This window comes from Lepisosteus platostomus, chromosome 3 (assembly GCF_059453375.1).
Source record: "Lepisosteus platostomus isolate fLepPlt1 chromosome 3, fLepPlt1.hap1, whole genome shotgun sequence".
Taxonomy (NCBI): Eukaryota; Metazoa; Chordata; class Actinopteri; order Semionotiformes; family Lepisosteidae; genus Lepisosteus; species Lepisosteus platostomus.
The window spans coordinates 51,283,363-51,305,926 of NC_142613.1; the positions used below are offsets into that span (position 1 = coordinate 51,283,363).

Below are 22,564 nucleotides of genomic sequence, written 5' to 3' on the forward strand. Positions count from 1 at the left end.
TGGACAGAGCCTATCTCTGAAGAGAACCTCCAGTTCGTCCTGCTCCTGCCTGGCAGTGAGTGCACACAGGCCCTGAGCTCACGCTCGGCGCAGCTCAAGTGTGGAGCTGGAGGTGTGTTCCAGTCGTACCCCGGACCCCAGCGCTCTCTCTTCGTGGGGTCCCCTAAGGGACCCTGCTTCCTGTGCTCTGATGTGCGCTGCAGTGCTGTCATGCTGCAGGGCACGGACTCGGGACAGCGGCTCCCCAGCCATTCCTGACATTCTTTCCAATGGAAACAATCCGCCAGCCCGCACAGCCCCGCCCCCAGCTCCTCCAGACTCGCACACACGCACACACGCACACACGCGCTCGCTCTGGACGCCCTGCCCCGGCTGACCACTGACCCACACGGCCTGCCGGACAGAGTCTGTGCCTCTCATTGGCAGTGTGTGGGTGTACCTGTGTGTATTTCACCGTCAGTGTGTCTGTGTATATTTCATTGTGTATTTCACTGTGAGTGTGTCTGGGTGTATAACTCACTGTGTATTTCATTGTCAGTGTATCTGTGTGTGTGTGTGTATTTCATTGTATATTTCACTGTGTGTGTATTTCATTGTGTATTTCACTGTCAGTGTGTCTGTATATATTTCATTGTGTATTTCACTCAGTGTGTCTGTGTGTATTTCATTGTGTATTTCACTGTCAGTGTTTCTGTGTGTATAATTTGACAGTGTATTTCACTGTCTGTGTATCTGTGTGTGTGTATTTCATTGTATATTTCACTGTCAGTGTGTCTGTATATATTTCATTGTGTATTTCACTGTGTGTCTGTATATATTTCATTGTGTATTTCACTGTCAGTGTGTCTGGGTGTGTATTTCATTGTGTATTTCACTGTGTGTGTGTCTGTGTGTATAACTCACTGTGTATTTCATTGTCAGTGTATCTGTGTGTGTATAACTCACTGTGTATTTCATTGTCAGTGTGTCTGTATATATTTCATTGTGTATTTCACTGTCAGTGTGTCTGTGTGTGTATTTCATTGTGTATTTCGCTGTCAGTGTGTCTGTGTGTATATTTCACTGTCAGTGTGTTTGTGTATATAATTTGACAGTGTATTTCACTGTCTGTGTATCTTTGTGCGTATTTCACTGTCTGTGTATCTTTGTGCGTATTTTACTGTGTGGGTAAAGTCAATTTTCCAAAGTCTGTGAAAAGGTCTGCTCCCAGGATTGAGTGGAAAATTGGGGATTATTTATAACAGTAATGAGGAAAACAGACTGGCACTCTCCACTGGGACAGCATGCCAGGGTACGGGATCAGAGAAAGGGTAGAGATCCGAGCAAGTGCACAGTGAGAACTGAAGGCTGAGCTCAATGGTGATCAATATCTATATCAATTACATAACAGGTGTGGGAACAGTCTGAGCTCCTGGCCGGACACTGATCAATATCTATATCAATGAGGACGGTTGGATCAGAGAGGACAGGGATTGTCCTAGTACTCCCACTCCAAGCCACACTGAGACCAGCCAGCCCCAGGACAGCTCTGCTACTGTACAGCACCACGACTCAGACTCAGCCACATCACAGCACAGATCAAACAGCAATATCTCACACACTGGGACACACACACACACAAACACAACATAAACTGGAATGCTACAGAACCCTAAACAGACAATACACACTGGCCGAATATTTGACCAAGATAAGAAACACAAACAGAAACAGACCCTGAGGAAGTACAGGTCAGTACAGCTCTATGGCCAGCTCAGAGGCTGGGGAAACAGACAGCAGGGAGACACTGAGACAGAGATGTACTTCCTACTGCACTGTGAGAAACACTCGGGGTTTCAACAAACATTCTTCTCTAAAATAACAAATCTAATCCCAGAATTCCCACACCTGCCAGCATCACGGGTCCCAATCCTACTGGGAGAGGGAGGAGGGAACTCAGTTGAACTGGCAGCCCAGTATGTGATCTCCTGTCACAGCCTGAGGAACAGAGTGAATAGGGAGAGGACAGGGTATCAGAGAGGGGAGAGAGAGGAAAGAAGGAAACAGGAGATTGTGTAGAAGGCGAACACAGATAAACCACGTAGCTGCACACATTACACACTCAAAGACTTTCACAGACATGCAGAGGTGGAGATGACGATGCACACAGGGAAGCAGCACTGGCGCAGACACACGCCCGGAGAGACAGGGGGCGCAGTTGAGCAGAGCTGCAGCAGGCAGGAAGACAGGGCTGCGGTCCACACGGTGCTATTTATACACTCGCTGCAGCCTGGGCTCACCGACACACAGGAAATCACTGTGTGCAAAAGCTGAGCAGGTGGGGGGGGGAAGGGGGAGAGGAGAGAGGAAGAGACACTGAACACGGAGAGCGAGGCTGAGGAGAGGAGAGGACACTGTTAAAGATGGTGCAGATTCTGTCACTGCTGTAGTGAAAACATGGTGACCCCCGGCACAGCGCCTCCTGGTGACAGGGCATGAGAGCAGACGCACTGCAGCGCTCTCAGAGGCAAAACAAGGCACTATCAGCACTGAAACTGAGTCTGCCTGACATTGGCAGCACAGTCCTGTGCACTTAGGTGCTTTAATCCCTGATGACACCCTGTGGTCACTGTGTGTGTTCTGAAAAAACTACCTTCCAAATTCAGTCTTAGACATATGTCTGTGCATGTTTGAGATGCCCATAAAGCCACACTGTCCACCCGACACCTGTCTGCTCCTCTGTCCACCTGGTGTCTGTCTGCCTCTCTGTCCACCCGACACCTATCTATCCCTCTGTCCACCCGACACTTATCTATCCCTCTGTCCACCCAACACCTGTCTACTCCTCTGTCCACCTGGTGTCTGTCTGCCTCTGTCCACCCGACACCTGTCTGCTCCTTTCCACCTGGTGTCTGTCTGCCTCTCTGTCCACCCGACACCTGTCTGCTCCTTTCCACCTGGTGTCTGTCTGCCTCTCTGTCCACCCAACACCTATCTATCCCTCTGTCCACCCGACACCTGTCTGCCCCTCTGTCCACCCGACACCTGTCTACTCCTCTGTCCACCTGGTGTCTGTCTGCCTCTGTCCACCCGACACCTGTCTGCTCCTTTCCACCTGGTGTCTGTCTGCCTCTCTGTCCACCCAACACCTATCTATCCCTCTGTCCACCCGACACCCGTCTGCTCCTCTGTCCACCTGGTGTCTGTCTGCCTCTCTGTCCACCCGACACCCGTCTGCTCCTCTGTCCACCTGGTGTCTGTCTGCCTCTCTGTCCACCCGACACCAGTCTGCTCCTCTGTCCACCTGGTGTCTGTCTGCTCCTCTGTCCACCTGGTGTCTGTCTGCCTCTCTGTCCACCCGACACCTGTCTGCCCCTCTGTCCACCCGACACCTGTCGTCTCCTCTGTCCACCCGACACCTGTCTGCTCCTCTGTCCACCTGGTGTCTGTCTGCTCCTCTGTCCACCCGACACCCGTCTGCTCCTCTGTCCACCTGGTGTCTGTCTGCTACTCTGTCCACCTGGTGTCTGTCTGCCTCTCTGTCCACCCGACACCAGTCTGCTCCTCTGTCCACCTGGTGTCTGTCTGCCTCTCTGTCCACCCGACACCTGTCTACCCCTCTATTATCTCGGCCTGCAAGGGGACTATAGCGCCTCAGAGGGCAACAGAGGGAGTGGGAGCGAGGAGGCTGGCAGGAGCAGGTGAAGAGGAAGGAGACAGGCCTGTCTCCCCAACGGGCTGCCTGCCTGCTTGGCATCGTGGGTACTGCACATAGCTGGTCAGGGTCCAGGATAAACTGGGGGTGGAAGCAGGTCCAGTTCTCAGCTGCTCTTCCTCTGGGACATGTTGTGTTATAACATACAGTACACGTGCTCCTCCTTGGCCAAGATCTGAAGTGCCATGGTGGAAATGTCCATCTTGACACCGACAGTACTGGAGTCTGTGTTACTCTAAACCCGACATCAGTGTGGCTGTTTCCCCGCTCACACACTGCCTTGACGATGTTAGACTCCAAAGGAAACGCTCGCATTTGAACAGCGACAACACAAACTCTCAAGAAACCCCCAGAGCGAACAAGATTGAAGTCAGCCAGTCCTGGAGAGCAGCAGCCTGTTGGCTTTCTAGGTGTTTCCAAATCCACTGCAGCCTTAAGATAGAGTTCTATATGGCCTCATGGGCGATTTAAGGAGCAATGACACCCTGGGGCTCGGCTCTGAAGAGATCCGGCCCTGCTGGACGATCTCCTCCCAGACTGACAGAGAGACACCGCGGCCTTGGAAAGCACTTTCAACCGTTTATTTACAAACTGTCTCTGTCTCCGCGACAGAAATGTGGTTTGAAAAAATGCCAGCTTTCTCCCTGAGCTTTACAGAAAAGGAAAAATAATGACAAATCCTACAGACTATAGCACAGAGAGAGAGAGAGAAAAAATTATACAGTCTTGCCGTGTTCAGACAACCACAATGAAAACGTGAAACATTTACACAGAAGGCCGGCGGTCAGTCTCGGGGGGGCGCTCCCAGGCCAGCAAAACATCAAAATCTGTTTCACCTGCCGCGGTCTCCCCCTCCCCCTCAGTCACGTCACCCCAACAGCCTCGCGCGCGATGGGGACAGGGCCCGCAGAGCCAGGGCAGGTTCTGCTTGAAACGGGCCGGAGAGACGGACTCAGCCTGACCAGGAGGCGGCGCCGCCGCAGAGCCGGCCCGTTGCGTTGAGGTCGGGTCTTGGTGGGCCCTGGTGGATTGGTCCACGTGTTGGCTCGGGACGGGCCTGGGGAGAGACGCTCTCGCACGGACGACCTCCCCGACGACTGCGGTCCATTTCCATGTCCCCTCCAGTTCTCCGTTTGCCCTCTCCAAAGTCCCCGGGCTCCAGAGGGATCCGCCCCTCTCCCAGTCCCACCCTACTGCTGAGCTCCAGCTGGCGCGCGCGGCGGGCACTGGGCCTGCGCGGCTCGTCCCCCGCGATGGGGGAAGCTTGGTTTATCCACGGTTCCCTGCCCCCCCCCCCCAGCGAGAGAGGAGCGCTCTCACCCTGCTGGAGGAGGAGCACCAACACCGCGAGAAGCCTGACCGGACAGGAAGCGCGGGTTGGCTTCCCAGGCCCGCCAAGCTTGACCAGCAGGAGGGGTGGAAACCGGCTGGCAGGGCGCCGTTTCCCTCCGCCGTGCTCCGTCCTGCCCCGTCTCGCCATGTCCCTGTTAAACTGGGGTCCTCAAGAGCCAGACACCTGGTCCACATCCGGGACACAGGAAGTGGAACGACGCAGCGAGCCTGTGCGCGCAGGAACAGGCGGGAACACGAGCACGGGGGGGGGGTGGCGGGCGACCGGGGTTGTGCCGTCGCCGGGCGGGAGAGAGGAGGAGCCGCCGCCCCCCCCAGCCCCCATGCTGTCCCGATGTCAGCTCGCTTCTGCGGCACCCGTCCCTCCGTCCTCGCGCCGTCAGCCAGAAACCCCCCTGCGCTCGCCGTGGTTGGAAAAATACAAAAAACCGGTACATGAAAAACAATAACAGAAACCCCAACTCTCATGTTTTCCAGAGCGAAAAAAAAAAGAAGAAGATCAGTCATTGCCCCAGACAAAGGTGGAAAGAGACAAAAACACCCCGAGCCTGCCTCCCACACGGCCCTCCGCCGACGGGCAGGAAGGCCGATAGCGATCTGGCAGAGAGCGCTGTCAACAGAGCGGGCGCGCGGGTGCCTGTGCGCGTGTTGGGGGGGGAGGGGGGAGGGGGGAGAGGGCTGTGTCTCTGTGTCCCCGAGAGCCCCACTCTAGTGCTGGAGGTCCTGGGCCGGGGGGCAGGGGCTCCCGCCCTCCTGGCTCATCTTCTCCTCTTCCTCCTCCTCCTCCTCCTCCTCGCTGACCAGGAACTCCTCGGGGGGCCAGCGCAGCTCGCCGCTCTCCACCTCGCCCTCCGTGGGCTCCACCACGATGGAGGGCAGCCGGTCCTTCAGCTTGCAGCAGCGCTCGAAGTCCGAGGGGTCGGGGAAGATCTGGGGGAGAGAAGCCCGGGAGAGCGTGAGACTCCCCCGCCCGGCGCCGGCGGTGGCGGCCGCCTGCCCCTCGCAGCCCCACCGCTGCTGACGAAGCGGACGGCAGCCGCGGCGCATACTTCAGCGCTATCGGGATCCTGGAGCCTATTTTTAAACCTCCGTCTTCCGAGTCCGGGCACGCAGCCCAGTGGAAACAAAGCATCAGGCTCCAGTCCCATCCGCTGTCCCTGGCACTGGGAGCAGAGACACCGCAGCTGGTGGGGGGGGTTTGGGGGCTGGGAGGGACATGGCCGAGCTCGGAGCCCTGGCGTCCTGCAGGGCTGCCCCCGACCTCCGACCTCCGACCTCTGACCTCGCTCCTCCCATCTTGAGAGAGCTTCACGAGAGCGTTGAACCCCGGCCCAGGTTTTGAAGAGAAAGCAGGAGCAGAGAGCCGTCCGCACAGCCGGACAGCTGTGGTGGCTCCCCACTGGGAGAGGGGTGTGGGCAGGAACACACCCTCTCGACAGCGGCCGGACCGCGTGGGAATCATCACGGACCGACGGGGCCAGGAAGAGGGGCCGGGGGCGAGCCGGCTCGAGAGGAATGTGCGCTCGCACACGTCACTTTTTCAAACAAGGCAGAGAAAGGGACAAGAGAGCGAAGGCAGGACTCCGGAGGAGGGGAAAAGCTTCCGACCACATGGCTGCGTTTTTGCGCTGTGTGCTGCAGCTGTGTTTTTCCATAAGCACATAAACACCGCGCTAAGCACAGAGGCGCCCGGCGCACTCGACAGGAAGTAGGAAAAAAACAGGAGTGCCGTTGACCCAGTAAAGCCCCGTCGCACAGCTGAAAAGCTGTAGAAGAGACGGGTCTGTAAGGGAGTTTTGACAGAGTCAGGTCTTCGCCAGGCCCAGTCTGCCCTGAGATCTTCAGTCAGTCTCTAGGAACGTGCAGCCAGCTGTTTCCATCGCCCCAGCTGTGGTCAGTCAGGACGGGGGGGGGCGGGGGAGGCGACTGTCTGTACACAAAGGAGTGTGGGAGTATGAAACAAACCCCTCAGCCTGAAGCGGATATCCTGGTTTCTTTCAAGAAACAGCTGGATGAGACCCTGGGATCAATGAGCTATTCAAAGTCCCCACTGCAGAAATCAGGAGCCCCCCCTCCCTACACTGGGCAGCTGGTTTAGTCCCGAAACACGAGGACCGTGAGAAGCCCTGCTAGCCCCTCTCACTGGACTAGATGGACATGAAATAAAAGCTGCTGCAGTCCACTTGACAGTACCGCCTCGGATGGGCGAGGACGGCTCTGGCACCTTCCCTGGCGGTGAAGTGCTCTGCGCCGGTCCCCTTGCGTGTTTCAGCAGGGGGAGGGGGGGGGGTGATTATCGCCCCGCTGGGGAAGTGGCGAGGGGCTGGCGGCGGTCTCGGGCAGATTAGCCCCCTGTCAGCGGGCGGGTGGCGTGCTGGTTGGCGCTCCAGGGCCGTGCCCCTCTCTCCTCTTGCAGGCAGAGCGCGGCTCCCCGGGAGGAAGCGGCGAATGGTGCCGCCCGGTCCGGATGCCCGTGCCCGGGACACAACAAAACGGGCCCGGCGGGTCCCCCCCCCCCCCCGTCCCGCGACGGCCAGAAACCCGCCGGCTTCCCGCTCTCGGCAGCGGAGGGCAGGGGTGGCGGTGGAGGTGGAGAGGGCAGGGCCCCCGGCTGTCCGAGATTGCGCGGGTGGGAGCGTTCGGATCGCCCCCCCGCAGAGCCCCCCTCCCCTGCGCCCCTCCGCCCGCTCCTGCGTTTTCAAGATCGGAGCCCCCCCTGCTCCCATCACTCGCTGCCGCAGCTGGACGGAGCGGGCCAGGAAAATAAAGCCTTCCGTTAGACAACTTCCCGGCTGGGGATAGTCTTCCCAGAAAAAAAAGATTATGTCTAAAAATATTCTGTTTACATCATAATGGAGGGGCAGGGGGCTGGAGTGACCCGGTGTCCCGGGACAGGGAGAGAGGGCAGGACGGAGTGCTCTCTCCTGTCCGGTACCGGTCAGCGTCACGCTCCCCCTCGAGTTCGTTCGAGCTGCTTCTGGCAAGGGCAGCGGCCTCCAGCCTCCCGTTCCGTCTGGAGGGGGCTTCTGGACTTCAGGAGCAAGCGGATACCAGCTCTGGAGCCGAGGGACTTAGCGAGAAGCCTGAGCAGAGGCCCTCCGTTGACGTCTTACTCCGACACGGATGAGCCTAACGGGCGAATTAGGCTGCGCGTCATCCCCGGGCTCATCCGATTAGAGGAGCTGAGCAGAAACCCATCAGAGCGCATCAGGGGCTGGGCACTGATCTGCCCCCCGATTCTCAGTCAAGAGGAGGATACTCTCGCACCTCAGCTGGCCCTGAGGGGGTGCGATGCGTGTGAACACAGTCCAGCGGTGCTGAGGAACAGGGCTCCTCCGGCACCAGCAGGACAGCTGGACTCCTGTGAGCTCCCTCTAGAGCCGGAAGTGTGGGCTCACGTCTCCCCAAGCTCCTTAGAGAGTGGTCCCGATTGATTAGGGGGTGAGGTCAAGTCTAAAGAGGGTGTTAAGAACTGACGCAGAGCAGTCACAGTGCCTCACTTGTCCTGTTCTCGTGAGGGCAAAGAGGGTCAGTGGCACAGTCGGGGCTTGAACCCGGAAACCCGCCTCGCCCTCCGGACTGCACTCTTAAAACCCGAGACGGGCGCAGACACGCGGACACGAACGGAGGCCTGCTTTTCTGGAAGCAAGGTGGAAGGATCTCCTGCTTCTCGGCCGATGCAAGTCCGGCCAAGATGAACGGACGACAATAGCAGAGAAAACAAACAGGACAACAATATCTGCTCTTTGCTAGTTTCCAAAACAAGGCTGAAGAAAAGACAAGCACAGCAGGCAGGCAGACAAGCTGCACGTACTCAGGGATTAAGCTGCTAACTTCCTGCCACCTGCTAATCTGCTTAGCGCCTGGTATCACCTGGCAGAGACCAGGTGCCCTCCCCCCAGAGAGAGGCAACAGGCAACAGGCTCAGGACGCCAAATACACAGGCTCCACAAAACAGGTACAGGAAAACTATGAACAAGACGCCATTTGGTCCAGCAGTCCTATTTGGTAGATAGTAGTTAAACGGTCCCAGGATCTCATCCAGCTGTTTCTTGAAAGAAACCAGGGTATCGGCTTCAACATGACTGGGCAGCTCGTTCCACCAGCTCTGTGTAAAATAGCATGTCCTGTTCCTGGAGTGAAATACACTCCTTTCCAGCAGAAGCAAAGAATAGCGAACGAACAGGCTTAACACTGTTAATAACGGGGTGTGTCCCGCTGTCCAGACACAGGGGCCGGGCTGCTGTGAGCGGGAACAGAGAACGATACTACCTGTCGAACGTGAACAACTTGAAAGCATCTGCTGGAGCCGCGCGGGAAAGAAGTCAGAGGGGGGCTGAGGGCAGAGAGGGGGTTCTGGTCCTGGCCCGGCGGTGTGTGTGGGGCTGAGCTCATGTGGAGAGGGGGTTCTGGTCCTGGCCCGGCAGTGTGTTTGGGCCCAGGGAGCTGTGGTTGGGCTGAGCTCATGCAGAGAGGGGGTTCTGGTCCTGGCCTGGCAGTGTGTTTGGGCCCAGGGAGCTGTGGTTGGGCTGAGCTCATGCAGAGAGGGGGTTCTGGTCCTGGCCCAGCAGTGTGTGTGAGGCTGAGCTCATGCAGAGAGGGAGTTCTGGTCCTGGCCCGGCAGTGTGTGTGGGACTGAGCTCATGTGGAGAGGGGGTTCTGGTCCTGGCCCAGCAGTGTGTTTGGGCCTGGGTAGGGCTGAGCTCATGTGGAGAGGGGGTTCTGGTCCTGGCCTGGCAGTGTGTGTGGGCCTGGGTGGGGCTGAGCTCATGCAGCGAGGGAGTCAGTTCCGGGTCCTGGCCCGGTGAGCGTGTTTGGGCCAGGGGTCGCTTCAGTGGGAAGCGAGTGGAATGTGGGGAATGCGAGGCCAGCGAGATGGAGTGGGAGTGTGTGAGGGAGAGAGTGAGGACCTGTTGGCAGATGGATGACAGACGCCAACGGAGAGGCAGCAGAACCTCTCTGGCACCTTGTACAGGACAGCAAGGGCATCAGTGCCACTTCTGGGAAAGGACGGGAATGTGCGTCTGCTCGGCAGGAGCCATTTAGAATGACAGCACTTCAACCATAACTCAGTTTTCACAGCCCCACTGCTTCAGAAGCCATGTCCAGACTCGCCCCAGGCAGGGACAGGCTCTCCCATACAAACTGGAACAGAGGAGTTCTGCTGAAGAACAGGGGGGTACAGACCGTTTCGAACTTTCTTGCAATTCACAGCCACAGAGATGCGTGCAGAGATCAGGGCCATCGGCCTGGGCTCAGTGTGACGATCGGGATGGGTAGGGAGGGTGTCTCAGGGTAATCTGAGAGACATCTCGGCCCAGCAAACCCCTCCCGCAGCCCCACGCAGTGGAGACACCGCAGGTGTGAGCGAGCCCGACCCCGGTTCTGGAACAGCAACGGGAGCGAAGAGGTGACCGGGTCTGGAGGGGAGAGGGACCCTACCTGGTAGGAGTGCCTGTCTTTTCCAGGGCTCAGCCGGATATCGTCCATGGGGGCGCTGGTCATCATCACCTCGGTCATCTCGCAGGAGGGCAGGAACGCGCAGCTGCGGGGCAGAGGGGGGGCACAGTGAGACGGGACACAGGAGAGAGCGGAGAGGGGCAGACGGGCAGGGGCGGACACGTCCCCGCTGCTCGGGAGCGCTCTCGGACCTGGCACAGTGCTCTCGCGTCGAGGGGAACCTCCGAGGCAGGGGGTTAGCTCAGTTGCAGAAGAGCCGCAGCAGGGGAAGACAAAAGAAAGCGTCTTTCCGTCTTCAGCGAAGGCTGGAGTCTGAGGGCGCTGTCCTAGCTGTGCTGCTGCTGCTGCTGCTGTTGCTGATAGCGCTGGGCTGTGACGGGAACCCACATCTGAGGCTGCAGCGCAGTCATTGTGAAAGTCGCTGTAGGCGTGCAGCGCAGTGCACGGCGCTGGATTACTGCACACAGAGCAGGCCTCCCCAGCGGCGCTGACCACGGCGCGCCAGCCCTGGCCTCAGCCTCCCTCTCAGCCCAGCCCCACGGCCGACTGTCCCCAGACCACTGCCTCGCTTTGACCCCGCAGTCCTTAGCGCTTAGCGCTTTGACCTTAGCGCTCCTCCGGGCCCTACCCGTTCACAAGCACCGCCGACACTTGTCAGCGCAGCGAGCGCGATGAAACAGAAAGGAGGACGGGAGGGAAAGCGAAACTGCCCTGCAGACGTGCCCCGACTGTCCCCCTTGTGTGACACGGACACAGAGGAGGGAGGGTGGACGATCACCTGCTCAGCCTCAGGGCTCGGTCTACAGGGGCCGCCAGTCCAGGAACTGGACTGGCAGTGGCGTGGGGAAGGATCTCGGTGGCGGACCGGTGTCTCTGCCCCCACCCGGTCCCACTGGGGCGACCCCGCAAGGGGGACGTGCTTCACCTGCACCGTGCGCAGGCAGCGATGGGTCTCGAGCCGGCTGCGCCACACATGCCTGCTGGTCCGAAATGGGCTGCAAGATTATAAGGGGCTGGGAAAGGGTCCTGCTGTCCGTTTCTAACGTGCCTGCAGCTGGAACAGCCTCCCTTTGTGGACTAGTTTCCAATCCGGTTGTAGAAAGTGCAGATGCACAGACCACAGCCCCGCGGAGACTGAGCCCTGGCATCTACACCAGAACCAGAGACCCACCGAGGGAAAGGCGCTTTTTAAAAGAGTGTAGTCCAAATATAAATCTAAACATTTCCATCACAATATAAAAACCTCTCGTTTGCAGCTGGACCGCAAACAAGAACCCAACGCGCAGCAGTAAGGGTTTCCTGTGCGCGGCACACAGACCAGCACTCCGTGTGTACATGACTACACCTGCCCAGCTCCGGGTCACCCCTCGAGTGAGCTTGTGTGGTGTGGGGTCATTGCCAGCCGACTGGGAAAATTAATGTTTGATAATTTCTTCACACACTATGCCAGCATCCCAACCCCACACACAGCACCATTCTGTACCAGCGGCCCCACTGGAGACACACAGCACCATTCTGTACCAGCAGCCCCACTGGAGACACACAGCACCATTCTGTACCAGCAGCCCCACTGGAGACACACAGCACCATTCTGTACCAGCAGCCCCACTGGAGACACACAGCACCATTCTGCACCAGCAGCCCCACTGGAGACACACAGCACCATTCTGCACCACAGGGGGAGGAGTGAGAAAGCTTCACCAGATTAAATGAAAGGGGAACTTCTATTATTCTATGAACTAGAACCAGAGGCTTTGTTTTGATCAGTGCCGGGAAAAATCTGGATATTCAGATGAAAATCTTTCTTGCACCGAAACAAAGATAAAATGTTGGCCTACTTCAGAGAAACAGTCCGATGTGAAAGAAGCAGAGGTCTTGTGGTTGGGTGGCTTCTATACTCAACCTCCCACTAGCTATCCAGAGTGGAAGAAATACTGCTAATTCGCTGGTTTCGAGCACATCTTAAAGTTTTTCAATTCTAATAACAGCCCAACAGAAACAAAAACACCCCTCAAACTGCACTTCCTGTGCTTCTGTCTGTAGCAGCACAAGGAGCTACCCATACCTGGAGCCCCACAGCCCCCTGGGAAACAGAGGCAGGGAGGCCGCACTGGGGTTCGAGGCAGCAACAGCACAGGGTCTTTCCTGTTCTAAAACCTCCGAGTCCTTCGCTGGCCCCGTTTTCTGCCTGGAAGAAGCAAGAGGCTCCTGCCAGGCTTGTTGAACCAAGCTGCGATGGACCCTTCTTCTCCCTGCTGGGTTACCGGTGCTGGGCGTTGTCTGTACTCGGAGACGAGCACAATGACACCCAACCCGGACGAGAGGCAAAGAGCGATCTGCAACGCTGCTCCCTGTGAGCTCTGCACAGCCCGGAGCCAAGAGGAAATAACTCGGGAGAGCGAGAGAGAGAGAGAGAGACCTTCACAGCGTGACTATTTAAGAAACTTCCTTTAAGGATAAAGATAAACACACTATTGCCAGCCATATTTCTCCGCTGGATTCGCATAAACATCCTGCTCTGCTAAGAATAACAGAATAGAAAATAATAAAGGGTGGAAAAAAAAGTCCGAGCGTGGCCCTGGACAGTTAAAAGTGGAAGCCCAGAGCGTCTCTTCAGGGACTGCAGCTCCCCCAGAAGGACCAGCTGCGGGCGGACAGGAAGCAAGACCAGAGGGCTCCAGCTCAGCCTGGCTCGGCCATCAGGGGTGCCCTCACCCCCCGTGAACTCTCTGGCCCGGACCCTGGGGTGTCACAGGCAGACTCCCCAGGTAGCCCCAGTAGCCTCCTCCTGTTGGAGGCCTTTATGGTTCTGTGCTCTGGGCACCTACAGGACCATAGGAGGGCTGCAGGCTGGCTCCAGTCTCCTCTGTAATCCACTTGTCAAGGAGGGGGAGGGCGCGGCACGCCTGCCCGGGAGGATATAGCATCCCCAAAACATCCTTAGAAACGGAAGCTTTTCATACTCCAGCAGGTTCCAGACAAATCGCCAGTTCATACAATCCCTTCTGCGTGTGCGCATGTGCGAGTGCGCGTGGGCCCAGGGAGTTCGAGTGTGTCCCGTCTGTCGAAACTCCCCTGCGCAGAGGGGAATCCCCTCCACATCAATCACCCAGCTCCGTCACTGCTAGTGTCCCACAGCTCCCAGTCCATGCTGCCCAGCCCAGCCCTGGGTCTAACAGAAATGAAAGCTCGCTCTCGAGCTCGTGATGCTCACTGCCCCCCGGGCCTCTTCGGTCTGGACCGCCAGCGCGGGAAACAGCTGGCGCCCCCCCCCCGCAGGCCGCGGCCTCCTTCAGCGAGCGCCGAGGGGCACGGCGCTGCTCGGGCTCCGCGGCAGGAAGGAGAAACCATGCCGACCCTCACTCCCCCCCAGCGAGCAGGAAGCGCGCTTCCGGGTTTCCGGGCCCTGCTGCCGAGAAACGCTCGGGCAGAACAACAAACAAGCCGCCGCGGTCTCGTCTCCAAGGCCGCAGGGCGTCCTGGGCTCTCCGGGCCTAACAACAGAGCTGCCGAAACGCGAGGCTACAGGTTGGAGGCCAGCTCCCACCCTCTCTGCACTGCCACTGTTCAGTCAACATCACTGACGCGTTCCCTCGAGAGCAAGACCACAATGAGTTGGCATTAAAAGTGTTCCTCACCCCAGTGTTCAGTACAGCCTTCCCATGCGACAGCTCTACAGACTCACAGCAGCAGGGGCTCACCTGGCCTCCATCACAGCTGAGCTCTTCACTCACACGAACCCCTTCACGTGGATACTTCCCAGGGTCCTCCGTGTTCACAGGCTGGTGGTTTTAAGTCGTTTAAACGCACTGGCTAAACCGCACCTCCTGCACATTAATGAGCTGAAGATCTAATCCAAAAGCTTGTAATCAGGTCCACTGAGGGCTCAGTCATTTAACTGATGCGCACGTAACGAGCCGGCCTGCTCCTCCAGGGCACCCTGAGCCACAGACTGGGCCTGCAGTGGAGTAACGAACCGGCCTGCTCCTGCAGGGCACCCTGAACCACAGACTGGGCCTGCTGTGGAGTAACAAACCGGCCTGCTCCTGCAGGGCAGCTTGAGCCACAGACTGGGCCTGCTGTGGAGTAACGAACTGGCCTGCTCCTACAGGCTGCCTGAGCCACAGACTGGGCCTGCTGCGGAGAAATGAACCGGCCTGCTCCTGCAGGGCACCCTGAGCCACAGACTGGGCCTGCTGTGGAGTAACGAACCGGCCTGCTCCTGCAGGGCACCCTGAGCCACAGACTGGGCCTGCTGTGGAGTAACGAACCGGCCTGCTCCTGCAGGGCACCCTGAGCCACAGACTGGCCTGCTCCTCCTAGCTATGATCCCAGGAGCTGTGTTACTCATGTACTTTGCCCGATGGGTGACAGTTACAGAGTACCGACTGAAGTCGCCAGCAGACTTGGCCTCACTAGCTGCCCAAGAGTCTCAAAGAGTTGAGCACATCAGCTCCTACAACCTCAGCCTTGTGGGAGATTCTTCAGGATTGTTTTGATCTAGAACATAAATGTCACAATCAAAGGAGCCACTTGGCCCATCAGGCCAGCTTGGTAGTAAGTAGTTAGTTGATCCCAGGATCCCATGCAGCTCCTTCTTCAAAGCAACCAGAGCATCAGCTTCAACAACATGGCAGGGCAACACTCCTGCTCCCTCTGTGTATAGACGTGCCGCCTGTCCTTTACTTTCAGTGCACTTCCTCACAGGCTCCACTTGTGTCCTCTGGTTCATGTTTCACTGTTAATTCTGAAGAAATGATCTGGGTTGACTTTTGTCTAAAAATGTTCAATGCTTGTATCAGGTCTCACAGTCGTCTCTGCTCAAGACTAAAGAGACTCAGTTCCTTCAGTCTGTCAGTGCAAGACGGTCCTTTAATATTTGTATCAGTCTCCTCACAGTCTTCTCTGCTCAAGACTAAAGAGACTCAGTTCCTTCAGTCTGTCAGTGCAGGACAGCCCTTTAATATTCGTATCAAGTTCTTTCCCTGTGCTACCAGAACCCAGGACCTGCAGGCCTGCACAGCCTCACTGTCCTACCAGAACCCAGGACCTACAGGCCTGCACAGCCTCACTGTGCACAGGCACACACAATATCTCACCACCGGCAGCTGCACCCTGTACAAACAGCACACTAACCAGACCAGGCTACTGGAAACCCCGGTTCTCTAATGACTAAGAATTACCGTTCTAATTAGCAACGGGCTAGTGGGCTGAAACTGAACAGGAGCTGTAATGGCAGGCCTGTACTGAGGAAGTGCAGACGCAGGAGATCTCGGACTGCCCCAGCGCAGGGCAGGGCCTCTTCTACAGCCAGCCACAGCAGAAGACTTTACTGCACGGCACTCTCTAACCGAGGGCTCGGGTTCGAACACCACAACACACGGACTGCAGCTCATGCCTGGAGCTGGGCTCTGCAGTGGAGACACTGGCCCTCTGGGCTTTAACGAGTACCAGTCCCCTGTGCTGCCCCTGGGCACAGTGGTGCCACCCTGCCGTGACCCCTGACAGGGGCTGGGCTGACCCCAGGGAACAGGGGCACTATGAAATCCCACTGAGACAAGAGGGGCAAAGGAGCACTGTGAGAACACATGCATGGTGTCAGCACTGTGCACCCAGAGAGTGAAACAGCCCCACACACACTGTGACCCTGAAACAGGCACCAGGAGCCCCCCCACACACCCTCTGTACTGTGACCCTGAAACAGGCACCGGGAGCCCCACACACCCTCTGTACTGTGACCCTGAAACAGGCACCAGGAGCCCCCCCACACACACTGTGACCCTGAAACAGGCACCAGGAGCCCCCCCACACACACACACTGTGACCCTGAAACAGGCACCGGGAGCCCCACACACCCTCTGTACTGTGACCCTGAAACAGGCACCAGGAGCCCCCCCCCCCCACACACACACACTGTCACCCTGAAACAGGAACCAGGAGCCCCATACAGTGTTCATTGACACTGGTCATCTTACTGTAGCAGAGCTCGACTTTAACCCAACGCTTCAATTCGCTGTCTTTTGCGACAGCGCTGCGAGGTGACTAGATACTGAAAGCCAGCCATTTTCACGAACACCTAAACATTACAGGAAACACGCGAACAGCGCTCTCCAGGCACCCACGGAGTCCTGAAACTCGTCCCACGAACGTCTGGGATGATTGCTCGTGCACACGGTAGGAAAAAAAAAACAGTGCCGTCGGTAAAACACTTTCAGACCAAAGGCGCTGTTATTTTTTCCATCTGCTGTGGAAAGGGACTCCACTCGTCTCCTGCGCGATTTCTTGAGAACTCGCAGCGAGAACTGCAGGGGGGGGAGGGCAGAGGCTCCGGTCTGACCTGGGGCAGGAGCGCTTTGCCGCTCACCGCGCCGCGCAGAAAACGGCAGATTCTCCGCCGCTCTCCCGCAGCGCCGCGGCGGGCGTGAGATTCGCCGGACAGCCTCGCCGGAGCCTCGGTGCATCGTGCCTCCCCAGCCCGGTGGGCGTCTGCCTCGGTCTCGCACCAGGGCTCTCCGACAAAATCCAGCAGAGACACAGCCGGACCCCCGTCTTAGAAATTAATGAGGACCTGCCGGTACACGAGTGGACACCCCAACGCGCCAACCCCACGCTAAAGCTGCACCTTCTCGCCGGCCGGGAGCTCCGGAGCTCCGACAGTCAGAGGTCACCCCGAGGACAAACTCGCGCTGCCCAGGTGGGCGCTCTGTCCACCTCCTGCCCACTGCAGGATGGGATTTCAAACACCTCTCCCAACTCTCCCCCCCCCCGCGCAGAACACCGGGGGCCCGAGGAAGAGGGGGGGACAGGTAACCGAGGCTGAGAGGGGGGTGAGACAGAGAGACGGGCAAGGGTGGAAGGAGACGGAGAGAGGGGCAGAAAGAAGACGGTACTTACCAGTTTACCTGGGAATAGCACACAGACATGAATTCACACCTGCGGATGGGGCGAAAGAACACGGTGATGGGAGAAATGACTTCTCAGCTCGCTGCTGTCCTGATATACGTCCACGGCTGTGAGGAACTACAGCCCGGCACTGCCGGTGACGCACAACATCAGCAAAAACAGAAAGTTACAATAACAACAAAAAAGAAAGTCCCCTTGCTGCTGACGTCCGCTATACCTCCACTTCCTAATACTGCTCTCAGCGTCTGAACCGCTGACAGGCGGCTGCCTCGGTTTATATAGTGGGGGCGTGTCCTTCTCCTGCAGCCACTCCCGTCGCAGCCAGGGCCTGAAATTCTTCAATGGCAACACTCGCGCCGAGCGCCGGCTCGCGCACCGCCTCTGACCAATCACGGGCGAGCAGATCCCGATTCATTGAGGAAAAAAAAAGCGCTTGACAGCCACAGGCAGGCACTGCGACACGCGCGCCACACCCGCGCTGAGACACGGAGAGAGACACACACACACGTACACATTATCCACACTGCCCGCAACAGATCTGGAGACACAGCAATGCGCACAGTCACGGCATACAAGACAGAGGTCCGATTACCGTTCTCACACTGCTACACAATGAGACGGTGCAACACCAGCGTTACGTTGTGATGTGCCATTGAAGTCGCAAAGATATTAATTACTGCGAGATGCGGCTGGGGATCAGGGAGAGAGGAAGTTATTTTCTTTACCTTACCAGTGTGGATGCTCAGGCTGGCCCATCCCTAAACCTCCTCCAGTTCCTTTTTGGCCTGTCCTGGATCCCAGTTCACAGGAGGACTCAGCCACAGTCCAGGATCGCTGGTGTCCTTCTGCCAAGGCCAGTCCAGCTCTCCTGTGATTGTTCTGCGGTCCTCAAGGCAACATTTCCACCTGGAGGGCTCTCTGTCAGGGAAAACCTGCGCCTCTGTGCTCCTTGATTTCACTTCTAATTCATCTTCTCCCGATCTCTGCTCCTGCTGGGCCTGCAGTCCCCTGAAATACTCTCGTGAGTTGGGCTTGTCTGTAGCTTTTAAATGACTTCCCTCCCTATCACATCAGTTCAATAATAATAATTATTATCAACCCAAAGTGCCTGACATACAGGAGGGGACCCAGTTCACCCCTCACACAGCAGCCATTCCGTATCAGCTGCCCCACCAGGGTCAAAAACACACAATGGAGGGTCAGTGTGTCTGCGGGGTGTCCAGTCCTGGAGGGTCAGTGTGTCTACGGGGTGTCCAGTCCTGGTCCTGGAGGGTCAGTGTGTCTGCGGGGTGTCCAGTCCTGGAGGGTCAGTGTGTCTGCGGGGTGTCCAGTCCTGGTCCTGGAGGGTCAGTGTGTCTGCAGGGTGTCCAGTCCTGGTCCTGCAGGGTCAGTGTGTCTGCGGGGTGTCCAGTCCTGGAGGGTCAGTGTGTCTGCGGGGTGTCCAGTCCTGGTCCTGGAGGGTCAGTGTGTCTGCAGGGTGTCCAGTCCTGGTCCTGCAGGGTCAGTGTGTCTGCAGGGTGTCCAGTCCTGGAGGGTCAGTGTGTCTGCGGGGTGTCCAGTCCTGGAGGGTCAGTGTGTCTGCGGGGTGTCCAGTCCTGGTCCTGGAGGGTCAGTGTGTCTGCAGGGTGTCCAGTCCTGGTCCTGGAAGGTCAGTGTGTCTGCAGGGTGTCCAGTCCTGGAGGGTCAGTGTGTCTGCAGGGTGTCCAGTCCTGGTCCTGGAGGGTCAGTGTGTCTGCAGGGTGTCCAGTCCTGGAGGGTCAGTGTGTCTGCGGGGTGTCCAGTCCTGGTCCTGGAGGGTCAGTGTGTCTGCAGGGTGTCCAGTCCTGGAGGGTCAGTGTGTCTGCGGGGTGTCCAGTCCTGGTCCTGGAGGGTCAGTGTGTCTGCAGGGTGTCCAGTCCTGGTCCTGGAGGGTCAGTGTATCTGCAGGGTGTCCAGTCCTGGAGGGTCAGTGTATCTGCAGGGTGTCCAGTCCTGGTCCTGCAGGGTCAGTGTGTCTGCGGGGTGTCCAGTCCTGGTCCTGGAAGGTCAGTGTGTCTGCAGGGTGTCCAGTCCTGCAGGGTCAGTGTGTCTGCAGGGTGTCCAGTCCTGGAGGGTCAGTGTGTCTGCAGGGTGTCCAGTCCTGGAAGGTCAGTGTGTCTGCAGGGTGTCCAGTCCTGGTCCTGGAGGGTCAGTGTGTCTGCAGGGTGTCCAGTCCTGGAGGGTCAGTGTGTCTGCAGGGTGTCCAGTCCTGGTCCTGGAGGGTCAGTGTGCCTGCAGGGTGTCCAGTCCTGGTCCTGGAGGGTCAGTGTGTCTGCAGGGTGTCCAGTCCTGGAGGGTCAGTGTGTCTGCAGGGTGTCCAGTCCTGCAGGGTCAGTGTGTCTGCGGGGTGTCCAGTCCTGGAGGGTCAGTGTGTCTGCAGGGTGTCCAGTCCTGGAGGGTCAGTGTGTCTGCAGGGTGTCCAGTCCTGGTCCTGCTGGGTCAGTGTGTCTGCAGGGTGTCCAGTCCTGGTCCTGGAGTGTCAGTGTGTCTGCAGGGTGTCCAGTCCTGGTCCTGGAGGGTCAGTGTGTCTGCGGGGTGTCCAGTCCTGGAGGGTCAGTGTGTCTGCAGGGTGTCCAGTCCTGGTCCTGGAAGGTCAGTGTGTCTGCAGGGTGTCCAGTCCTGGTCCTGGAGGGTCAGTGTGTCTGCAGGGTGTCCAGTCCTGGTCCTGCAGGGTCAGTGTGTCTGCAGGGTGTCCAGTCCTGGAGGGTCAGTGTGTCTGCGGGGTGTCCAGTCCTGGAGGGTCAGTGTGTCTGCAGGGTGTCCAGTCCTGGTCCTGCAGGGTCAGTGTGTCTGCAGGGTGTCCAGTCCTGGAGGGTCAGTGTGTCTGCAGGGTGTCCAGTCCCGGTCCTGGAGGGTCAGTGTGTCTGCAGGGTGTCCAGTTCTGGTTCTGGAGGAGTCTCTTCAAAGCAACACCAGAACAGCTGGTCAGCAAATACACCTGCCGTCCGGTACTGTAGTGGACACCGTGCTCCACTCGGGACTCCATGATCTGTCACTTGGCTGGGTGGGAATCACAGGACCCCCTCAGTGGCACTCAGGAGCTGCTGGTGTGGTTCTCTAGTGCTTGAAGTAATCTTCACGCCTGAACGTGCACTGCAAGTCTCCTGCACATCTTTCCTCAGAGGCAGGAGGTGTGTTGAGGCCCAAGGAAGCCGGCTGTCAGCGTCCCAGATGTTAATCCAGAAGAGTAAGGTTTGTGGCCGCCAATCTTGTAGTTTTGATTCCAACACAGTTCTCAAAGGCTGAATGGAACCACATGCTGGGTTAATACTCTCTTCTGTGGACATCTATAGAACCAGGAGTAGAGGTCAAGAACTCTGTACTGTAGATCTTGGATACGGTACCTCTAGTTTCTTACACTTTACTGCCCTCACATGGAAAGGAGGGGATAACAGCAAGGATGCAGAAGCCATGGATGGGAAAGCTGAGACACAAATATGTAACAAACTCCCACAAGAGATCTTTCAGGAAGTCTACAGTCCTGTTACAATAGGAGCTACAGTCCCAGTACAGTAGAACAGTCCTGTTACAATAGGAGCTACAGTCCCAGTGCAGTAGAACAGTCCTGTTACAATAGGAGCTACAGTCCCAGTGCAGTAGATCAGTCTGTTACAATAGGAGCTACAGTCCCAGTACAGTAGAACAGTCCTGTTACAATAGGAGCTAAAGTCCCAGTGCAGTAGATCAGTCCTGTTACAATAGGAGCTACAGTCCCAGTACAGTAGAACAGTCCTGTTACAATAGGAGCTACAGTCCCAGTGCAGTAGATCAGTCCTGTTACAATAGGAGCTACAGTCCCAGTACAGTAGATCAGTCCTGTTACAATAGGAGCTACAGTCCCAGTACAGTAGAACAGTCCTGTTACAATAGGAGCTACAGTCCCAGTGCAGTAGATCAGTCCTGTTACAATAGGAGCTACAGTCCCAGTACAGTAGATCAGTCCTGTTACAATAGGAGCTACAGTCCCAGTGCAGTAGAACAGTCCTGTTACAATAGGAGCTACAGTCCCAGTACAGTAGATCAGTCCTGTTACAATAGGAGCTACAGTCCCAGTGCAGTAGATCAGTCCTGTTACAATATGAGCTACAGTCCCAGTACACTAGATCAGTCCTGTTACAGTGTTATAGAAGTTTATAGAAGAAGAAAAGATTGAGAGTTTTGAAAGAAAATGGCTAGTATCATTCAGTGAATGCATAATTGAATCAAGAGAAAATTACATTTAATACAACTAATTGAACTTTGTACTGCTTATGTAGAGGTGTCTGTCTCCCTCTGCTGGAGATTCCTTAATTTTACAGCTAGAGAAGAGTAAAAATTCATCTCCAAAGGAGTGCTCAAAATACACTGGAAACAGCTCAGAGTCACAGCCTCACAGAGAACTGGTCAGTGCTCACTGGACATAGTGCAGAGTCACAGAGCTCCAGTGTAGTGGTCAGTACATACTGGACACAGCGCAGTCCCAGAGCTCCAGAGGACTGGTCAGTACTCCCTGGACCCTATGCCAGACTGTGTGGAGGAAGTTTAAATTTCACATGATAATCTCTTCTTTGACACAACAAACCTCGATTTTGCAGCAGAAGACAGAATTATAATTGATCTCTGATGGAGTGACCCTGTAGCACACTTCTCACACTGTGCCTAGGACAGCATTGGCCAGTGTGAAGTGTACCCCGTTTCTCTAAGGTCTGGCTTCCTCCTGGAACACCATAACTCCAGATTGTCAGTCAGCACCCAGCCCTGACAGTACTGCTCCAGAAGGTCTGTGGGCGACAGCAGGACCAGGGCATCCTCATAGAGCAGGAACTTGATCTTTGTGTCATGCAGTATGAGACCAGGAGCTGCAGACTGTTCCATCATCTCAGTTAATGAGATACTGTAGATACTGTAGATATTGAAAAGGGTTGTTACTGATATTGATATCAACAGATATGGAACCCCACCCCCTGAGTGGAGAGCTCTCTTCTCTTGTATCCAATCTTCTCTGTGCCCTGTGCGTCTCTCATCGCCCTCGTGCCCTGTCCACCCTCCAGCAGCGAGGCCCGGTGTGGGCGGGGTCTCTCGGCTGCAGTGTTTGGGCTGTCACCATGGTGACAGCCAGCGTAGCTCCTCCCAGTTGGGAGAGCAGTGCTGAGAGAGCTG

General features: G+C 56.9%; 1 protein-coding gene across 1 annotated transcript; it reads right to left on the reverse strand.

The window, feature by feature from the left end:
- Nucleotides 1–4,261: 4,261 nt before the first annotated feature.
- On the reverse strand, nt 4,262–17,664 carry lbh (LBH regulator of WNT signaling pathway). Its single transcript, XM_088625976.1, has 3 exons — nt 17,399–17,664; nt 10,487–10,589; nt 4,262–5,974 (listed from the first exon to the last, which is right to left on the reverse strand). The coding sequence occupies exons 1-3, from the start codon at nt 17,425–17,427 to the stop codon at nt 5,753–5,755; spliced, it is 354 nt and encodes a 117-aa protein (XP_088482102.1). The 5' UTR covers nt 17,428–17,664; the 3' UTR covers nt 4,262–5,752.
- Nucleotides 17,665–22,564: the final 4,900 nt, after the last annotated feature.

Bases quoted from the DNA above. Each gene is read 5' to 3' on its own strand.
- lbh (XM_088625976.1), bottom strand. From the start codon at position 17,427: ATGTCTGTGTGCTATTCCCAGGTAAACTG. The intron at 10,590-17,398 runs GTAAGTACCGTC...TCTGCCCCGCAG, and splicing joins TGCTATTCCCAGGTAAACTG to CTGCGCGTTCCTGCCCTCCT. The intron at 5,975-10,486 runs GTAGGGTCCCTC...TCTCTCCCCCAG, and splicing joins AAGACAGGCACTCCTACCAG to ATCTTCCCCGACCCCTCGGA.